At 44.3% G+C, this 21989-nt stretch overlaps 1 protein-coding gene across 1 annotated transcript in view; it reads right to left on the reverse strand.

Annotated features, from left to right (window-relative positions):
• The window catches only part of CNBD2 (cyclic nucleotide binding domain containing 2), a 125016-nt gene that overhangs the window by 46632 nt on the left and 56395 nt on the right, over positions 1 to 21989 (reverse strand). Inside the window, exons 11-13 of the mRNA XM_075266432.1 lie at positions 15756 to 15839; positions 6880 to 7025; positions 3822 to 3882 (exon numbers count right to left, since the gene is read on the reverse strand). Coding sequence (XP_075122533.1) covers positions 3822 to 3882; positions 6880 to 7025; positions 15756 to 15839 — 291 coding nt within the window. The remainder of the gene's footprint in view (positions 1 to 3821; positions 3883 to 6879; positions 7026 to 15755; positions 15840 to 21989) is intronic.

The following is a 21989-nucleotide window of genomic DNA, read 5'->3' on the forward strand; positions in this document are numbered from 1 at the left end:
CTGGATGAACTTAGGTTTGGTCATAGCTTTTTAGGATTTAGATCATGTGACATTCATACATTTGACCCAACTGTGGTCCTTTATCCTACAATTCCTGCAACGAGTCATGTACCAAGCTTAAACTGAAATTCTCTAAACTAATTCATGAAAATAAAGGAACTTACTCGACAATGAGATGAATCCGAGGAATTAAAAGTAATTCCCCCTCTTTATAGCACATTGTAAAGGAACTCAACAATGAAATAATACTTAAGTTCTCGCAGAAAAACCAACAAGCTGAGCCACCTACTCAAGAGCTGCCGAAACAATGGCCCCTTTGTTATTATCCCCAACAATCCCGATATGGTAACGATTCTCTGAATCCTTCCCGCTAATGTAGGAATATATTCTTTATAACAAAAGCTCAGAGTTTTTATTAATAGTGTCACCTACATATCCATTATATAACAGGAATGAACACCAAGAGACTTTGACAACCCGCCGAACGTTGCGCTCACTGCAGTCATTTGATCGTACATGTTATCAGATCTTCATAATACATTTTAAGGGTGTACACAAGGGGGTGTTTTCATGGTTAAATGCACCCCTGGCCAGCCACCACTCTCTTAGATGGTTACCAGGCCCACCATCATTACTGATGAAGGGGTTTATGGGTTAATAGCGGGCCCAGAGGAGTGAGTGGTGAGTATGGTTGTCAGTACTCACCGGGCCTAGGATTGCCTGCTCCATCTCTACTACTGTTGCTGGCTTTGTTCTGATATAGTGCAAAGCATACTCACTAGAGAGGAGCGAGTACTGTTCGGATCAGCCGATCCGAACAGCACGCTCGCATAGAAATGAATGGACGTAGCCGGCACGCGGGGGGGTTAAGCAGCCGGCCGCCGTCAAAGCGGAAGTACCAGGTGCATCCATTCATTTCTATGGAGCGTGCAGTTCGGATCGGCTGATCCAAACAGTACTCGCTCATCTCTAATACTCACAACTCACTCTATGGACCCCATAGATTTGGGGCCATTATACTACATGGGACATGTGGCCAATATACTTTATGAGGACTTGAGCCATTATACTGTGTGTTGACTGGGGGCATTATACTATGTAGAGGATAGGGGCATTATACAGTGTGGGTTGGGGTAATATAGTAAGTAGTCTGGGTCAAGATACAATATGGAGTCTCTGGGGCATTACACTGTTTATGGGGACATTAAAGGGATCCCATCATTCAAACTCATTTTTTTGTCCCTAACACGTCGGAATAGCCTTAGAAAGGCTATTCTTCTTCCACCTTTCGATGTCTTCTCCACGCTTCTCCCGTTCGCTTGAAATCCCGGGTTTTGTCGGTATGCAAATGAGTTCTCACGCAGCACTGGGGGCGGTCCCCAGCGCTCAAACAGCACTGGGGGCGTCCCAAATGCTGCGAGAGAACTCTCTCCAGTGCAGCCTCCATCCATCTTCAGCAACGGCCCCTTCATCTTCAGTGGGTCAAAATTGAGCACATGCGCAGGTCGGCTCTGCCAGCCGGCCTCGGGCAGAACCGACTTCACATGTGGGCGGCCATAGAACTACAGGAGCATACTGCGCATGCTCGCGTAAGTGGCCACAAAAAAATGGCTGCCCCGGTGCTGCAAGAGAACTCATTTGCATACCGAGAAAAAACAGGATTTCAAGCGAACGGCGGCGCGGAGAAGACATCGAAAGGTAGGAGAAACATAGCCTTTCTTAAGGCTATTTCTACGTGAGGTTGAATGATAGGATCCCTTTAAAGGGGACATTATACTATGTTGGGGCATTATACTGTGTGGAGGCTGGGGGCATTGTAGTGTGGTTACCACTGGGGTCCTGGGTTTGAATCTGGTGATGTTTCCTCTGGGTACTTGGTTTCCTTTTCCTCCCACATGCCAAAAATATATACTGATAGATAAATTGTCTCCCCGTACAAACAAATGACCCTTGGTGACGAGTGCCTGTATGACTAACTCCATTACTTCACAATGTCCCCTGTGCTCTAAGTCTCCGTGTCTCCCAATGTTTGTCATTGTCATAGGGGCTGGGGACATTATGCTGTGTAGGGTTGAGGTTTTATAGTAAGTAAGGGCTGGGCCAATATACAATGTGGAGCTCAGGGCATTATACTGTTTATGGGGACTTTAAAGGGGACAATATACTATGTTGGAGGCATTATACTGCGTTGGGGCATATAGTGTGTGAGGGCACTAAGAGGGCATTATACTGTTTGGGGGACCTCACCACGCTCAGTGACCCTTCTCCTTATGATTTGTGATGGGAGAACCTCCCAAGATTCATTTCATTCCAGGTTCGGGTGGCTTGGGTCCCTGATTTATTTTTGGTAGAAACGGAGGTGACATTATACTGTGGGTTCTCTTCAGACCCCAGAGTATAATAGATGGAGGCCCAGTGGAGGTGAAAAAAGTAAAAAACATTCATACTCACCTTCCCTCACCTCTTTGGGGCCTCCTTGTAGCGTCTTGTGCTCTCTCTTGACCTCCGAGTGATCCGATCTCGATCGTCGATCGTGCAAATTTCATGATCGTGATTGGGATCGGGATCGACTGGAAAACTCGAATTTTAAAAACGATCCTGAAATCTCAAGATCGGCTCAACCCTACTCCTGGGGTCACCCCTGAGGCCTGTGATTGGGCCTTGGCAGTCACATGGGCATGCCAAGAATCTTGAGACCATGTTGCTCGGGGTACACATGTGACCACTGTGGCCAAATCACAGGCCTCAGTGGTGACCCCAGGAGTGGGGTTGAGCCGATCTTGAGATTTCAGGATCGTTTTTAAAATTCGATTTTCGATCATTTTCCAGTCGATCCCGATCCCTATCGCGATCATGAAATTTGCTCGATCGACGATTGAGATTGGATCTTTCCCGATCGCTGAACCCTAATCTTAGCTTTTACCACAATGCTTGGCCAGTAGCCAAGCATTGTGGGAACTAGCGTGAGACCTTGATCCCACCTAAAAAGATCGGGATCAGATTTCAGATCGTGATCGTGAAATTTGCTCGATTGCTGATCGGAATCCGATCTTTTCCGATCCCGATTGCTCAACCCTACCCAGGAGCATGACGTCACCAGGAGACAGAGGCCATTTTAGTTGGTCTGAGACGAACCCCCAATTGTTCACAATTTGTAATATTTGGGTTGAACCCAGCCCGGAACAAATCAGTTGACCCGTCTCTACTCAAAATCGGGATCGAACGATCGGACACATAAGAGATAAGCGTGGTCGTGGTCCTATATGAAGGCCCAATGAGTTGTGCCAAGTGAACAATCTCGGCTCTGCCTCATGTGAACAAGAGTTTCATTGTTTGGAACGGTTACTGTGCTCTTTCAAAGACACAACTTACTTTGTCTGTAAAGACGGTTGTAACCATGAGCACTAATTACGGTCGCTGCAAATCTCTCGCAACTTGGCAGAGCTGGGCATTGAGCGATTGTCTCTTGGGCACAGTAGCTTTCAGCGCTAGGACAAAACTTTTGGACTGCACGTTTGGCCGTGTTCCACCTACAATAATACTAATTTAAGATAGAGGACAGAAAAGCACGGCTACTTAAGGCTCGCAGATTTCTCACTCAGCAATTCCTTTTTTCTCATGTTTCCAGCCATTGTGTGCCTATTGAAAATTGTTATAGCGCTCCTATGGAAAACCATATAGAACACGTTGCGATATCTCCTTGACTCGTGCCAAATGACAAACTCAGCTCTGCCAAATCTAGTAAAGCTGACCCTCGCGTAGAATTAAAAAACGAGGACAGGGACTGATGGACATATTGATGACATATTACATTCACTTACACTTTTGATGACATAAATTTTTGAAGATGCCTTGGAATCCTTTGTAATAACCGTCCCGGCTCTATATGAAAACAAAAAAAAATTCATTTGAGAAATTTAAAGGTAATGACCTATTTTTTAAAAAAAAATTTAAGAATTGTTGATGATATTGCAATTTTCTATATTACAATTTTCACTTTGGCCACTAAGCCTAATTATAGCCTTATAATTATATATAATATAATATATATAATATATAATTATATATAATTATAGCCTGGCACTTTCTGATTCTGTAGGGGTTTTCTTTGCAGCAGTCACCTCTTTTACATCACAGGTAGTATTACAATGAGAGGCAGCATGGTGGCTCAGTGGTTAGCACTGCAGCCTTGCAGCGCTGGAGTCCTGGGTTCAAATCCTGCCAAGGACAACATCTGCAAGGAGTCTGTATGTTCTCCCCGTGTTTGCGTGGATTTCCTGCACATACTGATAGGGAAAAAATTTACATTGTGAACCGCCTCTGCTCAGTATTTCTAATAATCCAGCACCGCTGAGGATCAGAAGATGGCACATTTTTACAATTTGCCTCCAGAGAGGTTGATTCTATAGGTATCGGTAAATACTATAAAATTTCTTAAGAACAGAAGACATATGTGCCAAAAAACAAAACGGGAATTGTTCCTCCTTATACTAAAACTTTCTTCAAACTTCTAGGACATCCAATCTTTGTTATGGCCAGAAACTGTAAGCTATAAACCAATTACAGGAGAAAAATACCTTGTGGAGATCGTATCGCAATACCTAATGGGGACATAGGGAGCGCTAATTCATCACCTGCAGTGCTATGTGCAAACCAGCGAGAAGAATTTATTAAGGACATTCATTAACTTTATATTTCATTATCCACAGCAGAAAGATAAAGCTGCGCAGTACATTATATCCAACTAATGGTGCAGTATACTGTATACATATATATGTTCTACTGGGGGGTCTGCTAGTAGTATATAGAGGACCTGTCCTGTGTGGTGTAGTATATAGAAGATCTGTCCTGTGTGGTGTAGTATATAGAGGATCTGTCCTGTGTGGTGTAGTATATAGAGGATCTGTCCTGTGTGGTGTAGTATATAGAGGATCTGTCCTGTGTGGTGTAGTATATAGAGGATCTGTCCTGTGTGGTGTAGTATATAGAGGATCTGTCCTGTGTGGTGTAGTATATAGAGGACCTGTCCTGTGTGGTGTAGTATATAGAGGATCTGTCCTGTGTGGTGTAGTATATAGAGGATCTGTCCTGTGTGGTGTGGTGTAGTATATAGAGGATCTGTCCTGTGTGGTGTAGTATATAGAGGATCTGTCCTGTGTGGTGTAGTATATAGAGGATCTGTCCTGTGTGGTGTAGTATATAGAGGATCTGTCCTGTGTGGTGTAGTATATAGAGGATCTGTCCTGTGTGGTGTAGTATATAGAGGATCTGTCCTGTGTGGTGTAGTATATAGAGGATCTGTCCTGTGTGGTGTAGTATATAGAGGATCTGTCCTGTGTGGTGTAGTATATAGAGGATCTGTCCTGTGTGGTGTAGTATATAGAGGATCTGTCCTGTGTGGTGTAGTATATAGAAGATCTGTCCTGTGTGGTGTAGTATATAGAGGATCTGTCCTGTGTGGTGTAGTATATAGAGGATCTCTCCTGTGTGGTGTAGTATATAGAGGATCTGCCCTGTGTGGTGTAGTATATAGAGGATCTCTCCTGTGTGGTGTAGTATATAGAAGATCTGTCCTGTGTGGTGTAGTATATAGAGGACCTGTCCTGTGTGGTGTAGTATATAGAGGACCTGTCCTGTGTGGTGTAGTATATAGAGGATCTCTCCTGTGTGGTGTAGTATATAGAGGAGCTGTCCTGTGTGGTGTAGTATATAGAGGAGCTGTCCTGTGTGGTGTAGTATATAGAGGAGCTGTCCTGTGTGGTGTAGTATATAGAGGATCTGTCCTGTGTTGTGTAGTATATAGAGGAGCTGTCCTGTGTGGTGTAGTATATAGAGGATCTCTCCTGTGCGGTGTAGTATATAGAGGATCTGTCCTCTCTCCTGTGTGGTGTAGTATATAGAGGACCTGTCCTGTGTGGTGTAGTATATAGAGGATCTCTCCTGTGTGGTGTAGTATATAGAGGAGCTGTCCTGTGTGGTATAGTATATAGAGGATCTGTCCTGTGTGGTGTAGTATACAGAGGACCTGTCCTGTGTGGTGTAGTATATAGAGGATCTCTCCTGTGTGGTGTAGTATATAGAGGATCTGTCCTGTGTGGTGTAGTATATAGAGGATCTCTCCTGTGTGGTGTAGTATATAGAGGAGCTGTCCTGTGTGGTGTAGTATATAGAGGATCTGTCCTGTGTGGTGTAGTATATAGTGGATCTGTCCTGTGTGGTGTAGTACATAGAGGATCTGTCCTGTGTGGTGTAGTATATAGAGGACCTGTACTGTGTGGTGTAGTATATAGAGGACCTGTCCTGTGTGGTGTAGTATATAGAGGAGCTGTCCTGTGTGGTGTAGTATATAGAGGATCTGTCCTGTGTGATGTAGTATACAGAGGACCTGTCCTGTGTGGTGTAGTATACAGAGGATCTGTCCTGTGTGGTGTAGTATATAGAGGACCTGACCTGTCCTGTGTGCTGTAGTATATAGAGGACCTGTCCTGTGTGGTGTAGTATACAGAGGATCTGTCCTGTGTGGTGTAGTATACAGAGGACCTGACCTGTCCTGTGTGCTGTAGTATATAGAGGATCTGTCCTGTGTGGTGTAGTATATAGAGGACCTGTCCTGTGTGCTGTAGTATATAGAGGACCTGTCCTGTGTGCTGTAGTATATAGAGGACCTGTCCTCTCTCCTATATGGTGTAATGTAGAGCAATGCTCCACTGGATGTTGATATTATGTAACATTGTTGGGCACAATGGTTCCATAGGATGGAATGATAAGAGAATCTCCAGTATACAGGCTCCTTACCAGATCTTAGAGAGTCACTGTCTATCCTTTTATGATCCTGCACATTTGGCTGACTCGGAGACAATGAATATATATAGTGAATACCTGTAGAATGTGTGGACACAGATCCTGGGGTTGTTGTAAGGGAGTTTATGAACAGGCCATCCGCTGAGAAGATCTATGCTTTCCAACATACGGATGTAATCTGGTCCTTCATGGGATTCGCTGCTCAGGAAAATGTTCAGAAAATCCTAAGAAAAGAGAATAATGAAAACTTAGCAGAAACCACAAAAAGAATTTTCAAAAAGCCAAATTGGATATAATTCCGCACCAAACATGAAAAGGGGGTGGACAAAAGTATTGGCACTGTTTGAAAAATCATGTGATGCTTCTCTAATTTGTGTAATTAACAGCACCTGTTACTTACCTGAGGCACCTAACAGGTGGTGGCAATAACTAAATCACACTTGCAGCCAGTTGAAATGGATTAAAGTTGACTCAACCTCGGTCCTGTGTCCTTGTGTGACCACATTGAGTATGGAGAAAAGAAAGAAGTGTAGGATACCCAGGAAGACCCCACTTCTTACCCAGAGACATAAAAAAAGCCAGGCTGGAGTTTGCCAAAACTTTCCTGAGAAAGCCAAAAACGTTTTGGAAGAATGTTCTCTGGTCAGATGAGACAAAAGTAGGAAAAGGCCTCAACATAGAGTTTACAGGGAAAAAAAGAGGCCTTCAAAGAAAAGAAGACGCCCCCTACAGTCAGACATGGCGGAGGTTCCCTGATGTTTTGGGGTTGCTTTGCTGCCTCTGGCACTGGACTGCTTGACCGTGTGCATGGCATTATGAAGTCTGAAGACGACCAACACATTGTGCAGCATCATGTAGGGCCCAGTGTGAGTAAGCGGGGTCTCCCTCAGAGGTCAGGGCTCTTCCAGCAGGACAATGACCCAAAACACACTTCAGGTCAGCACTAGAAAATGGTGGTGAGAGAAAGCCCTGGAGACTTGTAAAGTGGCAGCAATGAGTCCAGCCCTGAATCCCATAGAACACCTGTGGGGGAGGGGAGATCTCTTGATGGCAGTTTGGAGAAGGCCCCCTTCACATCTCAGGGGGGACCTGGAGCAGGAGCCAAAGAAGAAGGGTCTAAGATTCCAGCAGAGCCTTGTAAGAAACTCATTGCTGGTTAGCGGAAGCGGTTGTGTGCAGTTATTGTGTCTAAAGGTTGTGCTACCAAGTATTAGGCTGAGGGCGCCAATACTTCTGTCCGCACCAGTTTTGGAGTTTTGTATAAAATGATCAATGATTTGACTTTTTTTTTTCATTCTCTTTTGTGTATTTTTCATTGCAAACAAAATAAATGAAGATATTATCAAAGAGTTTGTGCTTGTAATCATTTTCTGGAAGAGCACGAGGATTATCTGACAGAATTGCAGGGGGGCCAATACTTTTGGCCAACACTGTAGGAACACAGTAATGGCTCAGGAAGTGGCAACCAAATTTGAAGAATACTAAGGAGCATTTCCTAGGGGTTGTTGAATATTTTATCTCATGGAATCTCAGTCTGACACGGGGGGAACACAACTTAACCATCTGAATGCACCCTCAAAGCTACACTCACCGGCCACTTTATTAGGTACACCTGTCCAACTGCTCGTTAACACTTAATTTCTAATCAGCCAATCACATGGTGGCAACTCAGTGCATTTAGGCATGTAGACATGGTCAAGACAATCTCCTGCAGTTGAAACCGAGCATCAGTATGGGGAAGAAAGGTGATTTGAGTGCCTTTGAACGTGGCATGGTTGTTGGTGCCAGAAGGGCTGGTCTGAGTATTTCAGAAACTGCTGATCTACTGGGATTTTCACGCACAACCATCTCTAGGGTTTACAGAGAATGGTCCGAAAAAGAAAAAACATCCAGTGAGCGGCAGTTCTGTGGGCGGAAATGCGTTGTTGATGCCAGAGGTCAGAGGAGAATGGCCAGACTGGTTGGAGCTGATAGAAAGGCAACAGTGACTCAAATAGCCACCCGTTACAACCAAGGTAGCCAAAAGAGCATCTCTGAACGCACAGTACGTCGAACTTTGAGGCAGATGGGCTACAGCAGCAGAAGACCACACCGGGTGCCACTCCTTTCAGCTAAGAACAGGAAACTGAGGCTACAATTTGCACAAGCTCATCGAAATTGGACAATTGAAGATTGGAAAAACGTTGCCTGGTCTGATGAGTCTCGATTTCTGCTGCGACATTCGGATGGTAGGGTCAGAATTTGGCGTCAACAACATGAAAGCATGGATCCATCCTGCCTTGTATCGGTAACGGTTCAGGCTGGTGGTGGTGGTGTCATGGTGTGGGGAATATTTTCTTGGCACTCTTTGGGCCCCTTGGTACCAATTGAGCATCGTTGCAACGCCAAAGCCTACCTGAGTATTGTTGCTGACCATGTCCATCCCTTTATGACCACAATGTACCCAACATCTGATGGCTACTTTCAGCAGGATAATGCAATGCCATGTCATAAAGCTGGAATCATCTCAGACTGGTTTCTTGAACATGACAATGAGTTCACTGTACTCCAATGGCCTCCACAGTCACCAGATCTCAATCCAATAAAGGAGCATCTTTGGGATGTGGTGGAACGGGAGATTCGCATCATGGATGTGCAGCCGACAAATCTGCGGCAACTGTGTGATGCCATCATGTCAATATGGACCAAAATCTCTGAGGAATGCTTCCAGCACCTTGTTGAATCTATGCCACGAAGAATTGAGGCAGTTCTGAAGGCAAAAGGGGGTCCAACCCGTTACTAGCATGGTGTACCTAATAAAGTGGCCGGTGAGTGTACATCATCATATACTTCCGACCCAGAATATGTCAAAATTAGGAACTTACCATCGCCATAGTTCTTTAGTAGCCCCCACATAATATGTTGTGGCACAATACAGTACAAAGTTTCCTTAGTATATCTCACACAGTCAGTGGCGTAACTACCGGGGTAGCGGCTGCCACAGGGCCCAGGACATTAGGGGGCCCGGTAGGCCGCCAGATGTTTTTTTTTTTTAATAAAGTGTCACCTGCTGGAATAACCCCAGCAGTGGCCTCTATTTACTTACCGATCCCCGCTCCTGCGCTTCTCCTTCTGTGGATGCGACTGTGAGCAAGAGCAAGGATCGATAAGTAAGGGCGCGGGCCCGTGAACCCCACAGACATTGCTATCATTATACTCTGGGATCTATTTAAACCCCAGAGTATAGAGATAGGAGGCTCAGAGGAGGTGAGGGAACATAAAAAACACTGTTATAACACTGGGCTCTGGCAGGCTTTGGGCCTATTTGGTGATGTCCCAGACATCACATGGGCTGGGACTGCATCATTATACAAAGCGACACCTGCCTGGCTCACGTGGCGTCTGTACCAAGATTGAGGATGGCATGCCAGCGCCAGGGAGAGGTGAGTAACAGTGATTTTATGTTTGTATCCTCCCCTGGGTCTAAGATTATTATACTCTGGTGTCTGAAAAGACCTTAGAATATGATAATTGTTCTTGGGTGTCCACAATGGGACATAATACTGTGTGCAGGGGCCGCAATGGGGCATAATACTGTGTGCAGGGGCCACTATGGGGGATAATACTGTGTGCAGGGGTCACTATGGGGTATAACACTGTGTGCAGGGGCCACTATGGGGCATAATACTGTGTGCAGGGGCCACTATGGGGCATAATAAAGTGTGCAGGGGCCACTATGGGGGATAATACTGTGTGCAGGGGCCACTATGGGGGATAATACTGTGTGCAGGGGCCACTATGGGGGATAATACTGTGTGCAGGGGCCACTATGGGGGATAATACTGTGTGCAGGGGCCACTATGGGGTATAATACTGTGTGCAGGGGCCACTATGGGGCATAATACTGTGTGCAGGGGCCACTATGGGGCAATAATACCGTGTGCAGGAGCCACTATGGGGCATAATACTGTGTGCAGGGGCCACTATGGGACATAATACTGTGTGCAGGGGCCACTATGGGACATAATACAGTGTGCAGGGGCCACTATGGGGCATAATACTGTGTGCAGGGGCCACTATGGGGCATAATACTGTGTGCAGGGGCCACTATGGGGGATAATACTGTGTGCAGGGGCCACTATGGGGCAATAATACCGTGCACTGGGGCCACTATGGGGCATAATACTGTATGCAGGGGCCACTATGGGGTATAATACTGTGTGCAGGAGCCACTATGGGGCATAATACTGTGTGCAGGGGCCACTATGGGGCAATAATACCGTGCACTGGGGCCACTATGGGGCATAATACTGTGTGCAGGAGCCACTATGGGGCATAATACTGTGTGCAGGGGCCACTATGGGGTATAATGCTGTGTAAAGGGGCCACTATGGGGGATAATACTGTGTGCAGGGGCCACTATGGGGGATAATACTGTGTGCAGGGGCCACTATGGGGTATAATACTGTGTGCAGGGGCCACTATGGGGCATAATACTGTGTGCAGGGGCCACTATGGGGCAATAATACCGTGTGCAGGAGCCACTATGGGGCAATAATACTGTGTGCAGGGGCCACTATGGGGGATAATACTGTGTGCAGGGGCCACTATGGGACATAATACTGTGTGCAGGGGCCACTATGGGGGATAATACTGTGTGCAGGGGCCACTATGGGGCATAATACTGTGTACAGGGGCCACTATGGGGCATAATACTGTGTACAGGGGCCACTATGGGGCATAATAGTGTTTGCAGGAATGTGGTTTGTGCAGGGGAAAGGGGGGAGTCGGTCGGGGTCAGAGGGCTCCCCCATGTCAAATGTCCGCCTTCGGGCCCAGCCATTCCTAGTTATGTCACTGCACGCAGTATAATGCTCCCCAGTGAAATGTTGTACATATGTTGCACACCTAATGAACTAACACTGGTGTGGTTGGGGGGGGTTTATATTCTTTATTCACTTTATCTGTAATCATAAGGGACATGCATCAATATGGAGAGTAGGACCTCCCTTCTTCTTGCTATCTGAGGTGCACTACAATAATTGTCCTTACATACTATCTAGTAGTTATACATTAGCATCAAGTTCTCAGTCATTCCTAACATCAGTGACTGTATCAACATATACTGAACAATACAATATGAGAATATAACAACAACATGGCTGCAGCAATTAATCACTGTACCTGTAATCATAAGGGACATGCATCAATATGGAGAGTAGGACCTCCCTTCTTCTTGCTATCTGAGGTGCACTACAATAAGTGTCCCACCAGAAACACACCTCTGAGACACATGGTCCCACTCTAGTGTCAGATGACAGGACCTGTAAACTGCTAGTCTGACACTAGGTAATATCCAAATTTTTGTGTGGTGGATCTTTCTCTATATATATCTCACACATACATAAGTTTACACCATTGCAAACTTGGTTTACTTCACACACCAAAATCTGCACCATATTCGATCTTCTCACTTTCTTAAAGGCGTCGTAAACCGCAGCACCTTTTTGGGCACATTTTCCAAAGCTCTCGGACCTGTCCTATATCTATTCTTTCTGCTACACACTGTTCATGACTATGTCCTAAGTGTTACTTTCTATAAAATTTGACACAAACGTGGTCAGAAAATTCTCAGACTTCTATGGATAATTCCGTTTCTAATGACCGAAGCCGCCCTCTAATTCTTCTATGACATCCCCTTTAAGGCTGTAGCCGGCAGCAGATTCTAGGACGCGTACGCTCGGGATCTATGAAGGACATGGATTCCTGGAACTGAAGTTTTTCAGAATCTCTTCTTTTTTCCAGCAGAAAATAAAATGATGAGCTAAGTCAATTGTAAAACATTATGGTTCTAATCAATCTCTCCGATTCTACAACATTCGCAGAAATTACTCTTTCTTTCGGAATATATTTTATCATTAATCACTTGGCAGGACTGAAATTGGGACCATAATGAATAATCAGAACATCATATTAAAATTATGCCGTGAATTACTGCGCTCGTATATTGCTCAATGTAAACTAAGGAGGATTTCATTACACACTGTGTGATTTATTTTTTGCGCATTGTGAAAATTAGAACCACCGCGTAGGAAAGCAAAGGCGCGCGATGTTGCTCTCGCGGCTGACAACTAACCGTGACATTAATTAACCGCTTCTGTCGGAATGCTGATGCCGAAACCTTACCACTAAAAGTTCATTTCATGTCAAGAAGAAAATTTGGGGAAATTTTTCATAATTTTTACTCTTTGAGCTTAGACGTCCTCGTAAATCATGGCCGTAAAGAAGTAAAATAGTGAGTGCAGCTCTGGAGTATAATACAGGATAAGTAATGTAATGTATGTACACAGTGACTGTACCAGCAGAATAGTGAGCGCAGCTCTGGAGTATAATACAGGATAAGTAATGTAATGTATGTACACAGTGACTGTACCAGCAGAATAGTGAGCACAGCTCTGGAGTATAATACAGGATAAGTAATGTAATGTATGTACACAGTGACTGTACCAGCAGAATAGTGAGCGCAGCTCTGGAGTATAATACAGGATAAGTAATGTAATGTATGTACACAGTGACTGCACCAGCAGAATAGTGAGCACAGCTCTGGAGTATAATACAGGATAAGTAATGTAATGTATGTACACAGTGACTGCACCAGCAGAATAGTGAGCACAGCTCTGGAGTATAATACAGGATAAGTAATGTAATGTATGTACACAGTGACTGCACCAGCAGAATAGTGAGCGCAGCTCTGAAGTATAATACAGGACAAGTAATGTAATGTATGTACACAGTGACTGTACCAGCAGAATAGTGAGAGCAGCTCTGGAGTATAATACAGGACAAGTAATGTAATGTATGTACACTGACTGTACCAGCAGAATAGTGAGTGCAGCTCTGGAGTATAATACAGGATGTAACTCAGGATCTGTACGGGATAAGTAATGTAATGTATGTACACCGTGACTGTACCAGCAGAATAGTGAGTGCAGCTCTGGAGTATAATACAGGATAAGTAATGTAATGTATGTACACCGTGACTGTACCAGCAGAATAGTGAGTGCAGCTCTGGAGTATAATACAGGATGTAACTCAGGATCAGTACAGGATAAGTAATGTAATGTATGTACACAGTGACCGTACCAGCAGAATAGTGAGCACAGCTCTGGAGTATAATACAGGATAAGTAATGTAATGTATGTACACAGTGACTGGACCAGCAGAATAGTGAGCGCAGCTCTGGAGTATAATACAGGATAAGTAATGTAATGTATGTACACAGTGACTGTACCAGCAGAATAGTGAGTGCAGCTCTGGAGTATAATACTCTGTAGAAATAATGCAAATCACTAACAGTTTTGTACAGTTGATGATGCAGGCAGTGCTGTTCAGAGATGAATATAAACATTAATAAGTGTTGAACTGAAAATTTAGATTGTACATACAATCCAATCTTACAAGTGTGGTGTAATCTTGGCAGTCACTGACTGTCCCATCAGATTCTACAATCATGTTCTTTTATGTTCAAAGAAATATCCACTGATGTCGCCTGTTCTAGTAACAAATACATACCAAAATGTAAATCCAAATCGATCAGACATTTTTAGAGATGGGGGAATAGACTTGTACTGAGCAGGGTTTGACTCGAATATTCCAAATTGTTCAGTTTTTAACTAATATGAAATGGAATAAATCTGTGATGTTCTAAAATGGCAGCCGCTGGTGAATTATTGTACATTGGGGTCTCTTTCGACCCCAGAGTATCGAAGGTGGAAGCCCAGGAGAGGTGACAAAAATAAAAAACATTTATACCTACCTTCTGTTACCTCTCGTGGTCCTCCTCATGGCATCCGGCAATCCAAGTCTTCCTTCTCCAGGCGAATAAAGTCACAGAAGTCTGCCAGAGTTCGGCCATAGGAGGCCCAGAGGAGGTAACAGAAGGCGAGTGTAAATTTTTTTTATATTTTTGTCACTCCCCCCTAGAGCGTACACCTATTATACCTGAGGGTCTAAAGAGACCTCAGCGTATAATAATTCCCCTCTAGGGTTGAGCCGATCTTGACTTTTCAGGATCGATTCTGAAATCCGATTTCCGATCATTTTTCATTCGAACCCGATCTCGATCCCAATGCAAGTCAATGGGATCTTTTTACTAATCGGAGATCGGATTTTAAAAACAACCTGGTGTCCACTTACCTGCAGAGATGGCTGGTCCGGTGCCCGGTGTTTTTTCTTCACCTCGCTGCCCCCGCCTCCCAGGTTAGGAAAGTGTGGGCGGGTACTGGGAGGGAAGACATCACGTCTCCCCACCCTGTACCCGCCCACACTCTAAGCCACAAGCCCCGCCTTCTTCCTAGCTCTTTAACACTAACCTGGGAGGCGGGGGCAGTGAGGCAAAGAAGAACGAGAACACCGGGCACCGGACCAGCCGTCTCTGCAGTTAAGTAGCTACTAGAGATGTTAGCTATTCTCCCATTAGAATGAATGGACGCAGCCAGCGCACAGGGGGTTAAGGCTGTGTGCCGGCTGCATCCATTCATTCCTATGGAACCGCAGCGGAGCCTTCACACTGAGTATACACTCCGCTCAGAATGAGTGGAGCGTATACTCAGTGTGAAGGCTAACATTGTTAGCTTTTCCCACAATGCTTGGCCAGTAGCAAAGCAGTGTGGGAAATAATCACCAATCTTGATCCCACCTAAAAAGATCGTGTTCGGAATTCCGATTGGGAACGTGGAATTTCCTCGATCGCCTATCGGAATCTGATCTTTTCCGAACACGATAACTCAACCCTATTCCCCTCCAGTTGCACCCGAAGAAGCTCGGACCTAACCTGGGGACTCACGTCATCCAAACACAGGACAAACCAAATCTTCTGGAGTTCGCCCATTGCTTATTTTCGGTCCATGTCACAGGACTGTGGGTAAGGACGCTCTAAGAAGATTCAGTGTTAACACGTCTATGGAAGTCCTTACCTGTCTAGTTATGGCAAGCAAGGACACAGAGTCATGGCACACCACCGTTGCGTTCCTCTTGGTGTTAGTCAAAATGGCCACGTCCTACAAAACAACAGTAAACCAAACAAAAAAAAAACATTGAGATTGCGGAGAAATATCCCATTGTCACATTAACGTTACAATATAACGTTTTTGATTTTCATTTTTTTTTTTTTTTTGACTCCTGTAAATGCGGGACCTTCAGAGAAGGTAAGTTGCTGGGACAATCAGACGGAGGCAAAGGGGTTCAGCTCACACGTGTAGGTTTATTGGTAACAGTTCAGACAGTCCAGCAGTAAATAAAACAAATTGGCTTTCTTCAGCAAAATGGATAACTCAAAATAGCTTGCTCCAGCACAAAGGATAAATTCAAATAATATAAGCAGTCCTTACTTCAGGTACAAGAAAGTAACTGTCCAAGGTTTTTCTCACCCACACACCAGGGGATTTGTTTTAAGCTGTTCCTCCAGACACATAAGGCAGTGTGTCTAACCAGGTTCTCCTACAAGAGACAACCACACCCCCTTCCCATGGGCAACCTCAGGTCTTTAATAGCTGACCACTTTGGTCAGCCAACAAATCAGGACTGGAGCATAGGCTTGGGTTTGCAACCACTCCTAAATCCTGGAGCCATACTCCAGCCAGTCACCATGTGGATACCAGCCACCTCAGTGGAATGTACCTGCCATCTACAACTTGACCATCTGCTTGTCTACATATCCCCATACCATTTATTATTCTGTACAATGAACTGGGGAAAAAATTAGAATGGGGTGGAATTGGGGAAAAACTGCATTTGTGCGACCTTACAGGCTTTGTTTTTCTAGCATTTCACTGTGAAGCCAAATTGAGAGGTCGCCTGTAGTATATGGGGATATCAAATGTGTCTAGTTTTGTTTTGTTTTAGGGGGGGGGGGGGTTGCTTTAACATATCACCATATTCTGACACTCATAACTTTTTCAGATTTCCATGTACGGAGATGCATAAGCTGTCTTTTTTTTTGTGGTACCAAGAGTACTTTTTAGTTAAAACACTTTGGGGACTGTCTGATGACCTTGGACGTGTACTGATGGGCCCAATGCCACAAGGCAATAGGACATATTTGAGTCTCAAATTGCAAGACACTTAAAGGAAGTGTGTTGCAAGAACCCCAGTATATCACCCCAGCCCTGCAGATAGGGCTGGGGTGATATACTGAAATCAAATAGTCTTTTTTCCCTTGCGAATTGCTGCCTCGGTTGCCAAGATATTGCCATTTTTGTCAATATGCAATGAGCCCTTTGGAACAAAGGCGTTGTCATTGCTCCAAAGAGGTAATTTTGATTCAGATGATAACCTGTCTGCATGTCTGGGTTGATATGGTTGGTTCTGGTGACAGACTCCCTTTAAGCCCCTCTTCTAATCCTGCAGAGCATTAGGATATATCCATTTTTTACAAACTTGAACACGCCCAACATGGATGATCCAAGAATCCGAGGTATGCAACAGTATTAAGCCTAATGTAACAAAAGAAGTATGTAAAATGTGGAGCTGTTGGCCTGGACTTTGCGCCCCGACTTGGTTGCCTCCCATTGGCAATATTCTCAACTTTCACACTTCTACTCCTCTCTGAAACTTCCTAACCATCTCCATAGGCCCCTTATTCTGCTTGAGCACCTCTGTCTCTTCTCCTGCGCCCCTTCTGGACTGGGGTTCGGCAAGTTATCTTGCAGGTCATGGGGGTAGATTTGGCGGATGACCCTGCCGTATCCTCTCCATATTCTTGTGTGACTTCTGGAAGCCCCCCCCTCGTAGACACCTGGGGTTCATGCTGGTGGCAGCAAGGTCAGTCATCCCTAGACATATTCCCGAGTACATGAAAGCGTGAAAGATCATCAATTTTCACCTAGGAACCATCACGTCCTAAAAGATGGACCAATATTCTGTAAATATTTAAAGAAGAATAATGATTGTATTCACTAGCAGAAGATTAATGACACAACACATTATTAATGACTTCTGGCAAATTAAGAAGTTTGAGCACATTGAGCTTTAGGATAAGGGAATATTAATTAGACTGTACAATATAATGAACACATATTCTATTCCTAGCAAAAGGGGCCATAAAATATGACAAATGGCAACTGTACAAAGAATTTGCATTTGCATATTATTGGGTTTGGATATGTGAAACACCGCATAAACCAATGTCCTAATAGTTAAGCTATCCTGCAACCTAATCAGAATGCCAGTGCACTATCCTGCAACCTGAACAGGTTTCCAATGACCCTCCTGTAACATAATCAGAATAGTAATGCACTGCCCTGCAACCTAATAGGAATGGCATTGCACCATCATGCAACCTCATGAGAACAGCAATGCACCATCCTGCAACCTAATAGGAATGGCATTGCACCATCATGCAACCTAAAGAGAATGGCAATGCATCATCCTGCAACCTAATGAGAATGGCAATGCACCATCCTGCAGCCTAATAGGAATGTTAATGCACTATCCTGCAACCGCATGAGAATAACAATGCATCATACTGCAACCTAATGAGAATGGCAATGCATCATCCTGCAACCTCATTAGAACAGCAATGCACTATTCTGCAACCTAATGAGAATGGCAATGCACTATCCTGCAACCTCATGAGAATGGCAATGTACCATCTTGCAACCTCATGAGAACAGCAATGCACCATTCTGCAACCTAAATGGAATGGCAATGCAATATCCGGCAACTTCATGAGAATGGCAATGCACCATCCTGCAACCTAATAGGAATGGCAATGCACCATCCTGCAACCTAATCAGAATTACAATGCATCATCCTGCAACCTTATTAAAAGATGCAACATAATTAGAATACCAATGCACCATCCTGCAACCTAATAAGAATGGCAATGCACCTTTATGCAACTTAATGAGAATGGCAATGCACCACCCTGCAAACGATTCAGAATTCTCATGCTCTATCATTCAACTTCAACAGGTTATCAATGAACCCTCCTGTAACCTAATAAGAATAACAATGCATCATCTTGCAACTGAATCAGATTGCCATTGCACTATTCTTCAACCTGAACAGATTGCCAGTGAAGCCACCTGTTACCTATTCAGAATTCCAATAGACCTTCCTGCAACCTAGTAAGAATGGCAGTGCACCATCCTGCAGCTTAATCAGAATACTACTGCACCACCCTGCAACCTAAACAGAATTGCTTAGCATCATCTGCAACCTAACGAGAATGGCAATGCTAATGAACCCGCCTTTAACCCAATCAGAATTCCAATGCACCCTCCTGCAACCTATTAGCAAGTCACCATTCTACAACCTGATCAGATGGACGGTCACCCACCCTGCTCAATCAATTGATCCCCATAATCTCATACACAGAGAATATACAGTACCTTCAGATCCCTCATGCTACTATTATACTGCCATATGTTTATGGGTGTCTAATTTTGTTAATATCCCTATTCATGCATCAAAAATCTATTATGGGTCGGATGTTAACTTGCTCTAGAGTCAGACTAGCTTTGGGGTTTCCATTCTTTGGGTCCACTTGGGGCAACCAGCTTGCAGGACATGGGAGGATGGATAGATAGATAGATAGATAGATAGATAGATAGATAGATAGATAGATAGATAGATAGATAGGAGATAGATAGATGGATAGATAGATAGATAAATATTATAGATAGATAGATAGATAGATAGATAGATAGATAGATAGATAGATAGATAGGAGATAGATAGATAGATAGATAGATAGATAGATAGATAGATAGATAGGAGATAGATGGATAGATAGATAGATAGATAGATAGATAGATAGATAGATAGATAGATAAATATGATAGATAGATAGATAGATAGATAGATAGATAGATAGATAGATAGATGATAGATAGATAGAATAGATAGATAGATAGGAGATAGATAGATAGATAGATAGATAGATAGATAGATAGATAGGAGATAGATAGATAGATAGATAGATAGATAGGAGATAGATAGATAGATAGATGATAGATAGATAGATGATAGATAGATAGATAGATAGATAGATATGAGATAGATAGATAGATAGATAGATAGATAGATAGATAGGAGATAGATAGATAGATAGATAGATAGGAGATAGATAGATAGATAGATAGATAGAAGATAGATAGATAGATAGATAGATAGATAGATAGATAGATAGATAGGAGATAGATATGAGATAGATAGATAGATAGATAGATGATAGATAGATAGATAGATAGATAGATAGATAGATAGATAGATAGATAGATAGGAGATAGATAGATAGGAGATAGATAGATAGGAGATAGATAGATAGATAGAGAGATAGATAGATAGATAGATAGATAGATAGATAGATAGATAGATAGATAGAAGATAGATAGGAGATAGATAGATAGATAGATAGATAGATAGATAGATTTGAGATTTCCTATGTAGTGATACCCACGTGCCATGAGGGCATTCTACAGAGCCAATTAGCTTTACCCGTCTTTCTCCAGCGAATGTGATAAAGCCCCCATATAGTGAGGTCGACAAAACAGTTAACTCATTAGCATATCTTCTAAAACGTATGCAAATCTAGCGGAGAGGAGATCCATGCGCGCTTGTAGAGAAGAGACGGCGTGAGGCTGTTATCGTCCCCTAAGTTCTCTTCCATTACATTGTAATAAGTGTAGAGGAATCCTCAGCTCCGGTTAATTAAGAAGCCCCCAGGTATCGGAGTCAGGTGTCACTAATTAGCGAGCAGCCTCTCTACCAGGATGTTTCGCGCCATTGCTTCTCCTCATGACTGCGCTCTTGGAAATTACTTGGAGCGGCCCTTCTCTGAGGTCTTGGCTCCCAACAGGGATTCCAGGCTACTGAACTTCCTTTCTCCCTGAAAGTTTCTCGTAAAGATCTGAATTAATTGACTTCCAGATCTAATTGCAGGCCCCTTAGCTCGGATTCTACTCAGGTCTTGGATGGATTTGCTTTGCCGGCCTTTGAAAGTTCCGCGTTTGTTCGTGTTTATGACTTGTGATGAGTGAAAGCTTCCAAATCTGCTATGACGTCAGAAGGTCAATCTCCTGCAAGTAGCCTATGGAATGCCATGGAGAGTGGGAGGTAACCACTAAAATACCTATGTATAACAATGGAGGTCTGGAATCGCCAACGTACTACTACCAGCTGGAACCATCTCCTGGTTACTTTGGTTTCTCGCCATGCACCAAGAGTAAATGTCCTCCTGTTACGATGCCCCTGGGTCTGCCCATACAATGGGAACAACCTCCCTATTAGCAACTGGAGTGTTTAACATGCACCTCTGTAGCTCCTCCGGTCAATCCCAGAAGGCCTACTTATACTTGGTTAGTCCTCTGCATATAGGGCCACTTGAACCATAGGGCAAACGTGCACCAGACATTATGGTAGCGAGGCCCCCCATGGGACAGCACTTAGATTGCTCTACACTCCATGCTGCACCATTTGGCCCCTGTCTCTGCCCCCCGGTGTCTTGGGTGTAGTAGGTGCGATGTGATGACGTCACTTACATTGCGCCTGCTGATCCCTGAAACCCCCACAGTCAAAAAACAGAAGGGAACAGGGAATGGCGAGTATAAGGTTTGGGTTTTTTGTTTTTGTTTTATTTCAAACATAGTATTGGGGGAAATTGGGAAATTGGGGGTATGAAGCAGTGGGGGAAACCAAGAGGGGGTCATGAAACTGTGGGGGAAACCAGGAGGGGGCCATGAAACTGTGGGGGAAACCAGGAGGGGGCCATGAAACTGTGGGGGAAACCAGGAGGGGGCCATGAAACTGTGGGGGAAACCAGGAGGGGGCCATGAAACTGTGGGGGAAACCAGGAGGGGGCCATGAAACTGTGGGGGAAACCAGGAGGGGGACATGAAACTGAGGGGGAAACCAGGAGGGGGACATGAAACTGAGGGGGAAACCAGGAGGGGAGCATGAAACTTTGGGGGAAACCAGGAGGGGTTCATTAAACTTTTCGAAAACCAGAAGGGGGTCATGAAACTGTGGGGAGAATGAAACTTTTGGGGCAACCAGGAGGGGGCCATGAAACTGTGGGGGAAACCAGGAGGGGGACATGAGACTATGGGGGAAACCAGGAGGGGAGCATGAAACTTTGGGGGAAACCAGGAGGGGGACATGAAACTAGTGGAGGATATTATACTGTGGCTATACTCTGGGTGCACCAG

This window comes from Leptodactylus fuscus, chromosome 2, assembly GCF_031893055.1.
Source record: "Leptodactylus fuscus isolate aLepFus1 chromosome 2, aLepFus1.hap2, whole genome shotgun sequence".
Lineage (NCBI taxonomy): Eukaryota > Metazoa > Chordata > Amphibia > Anura > Leptodactylidae > Leptodactylus > Leptodactylus fuscus.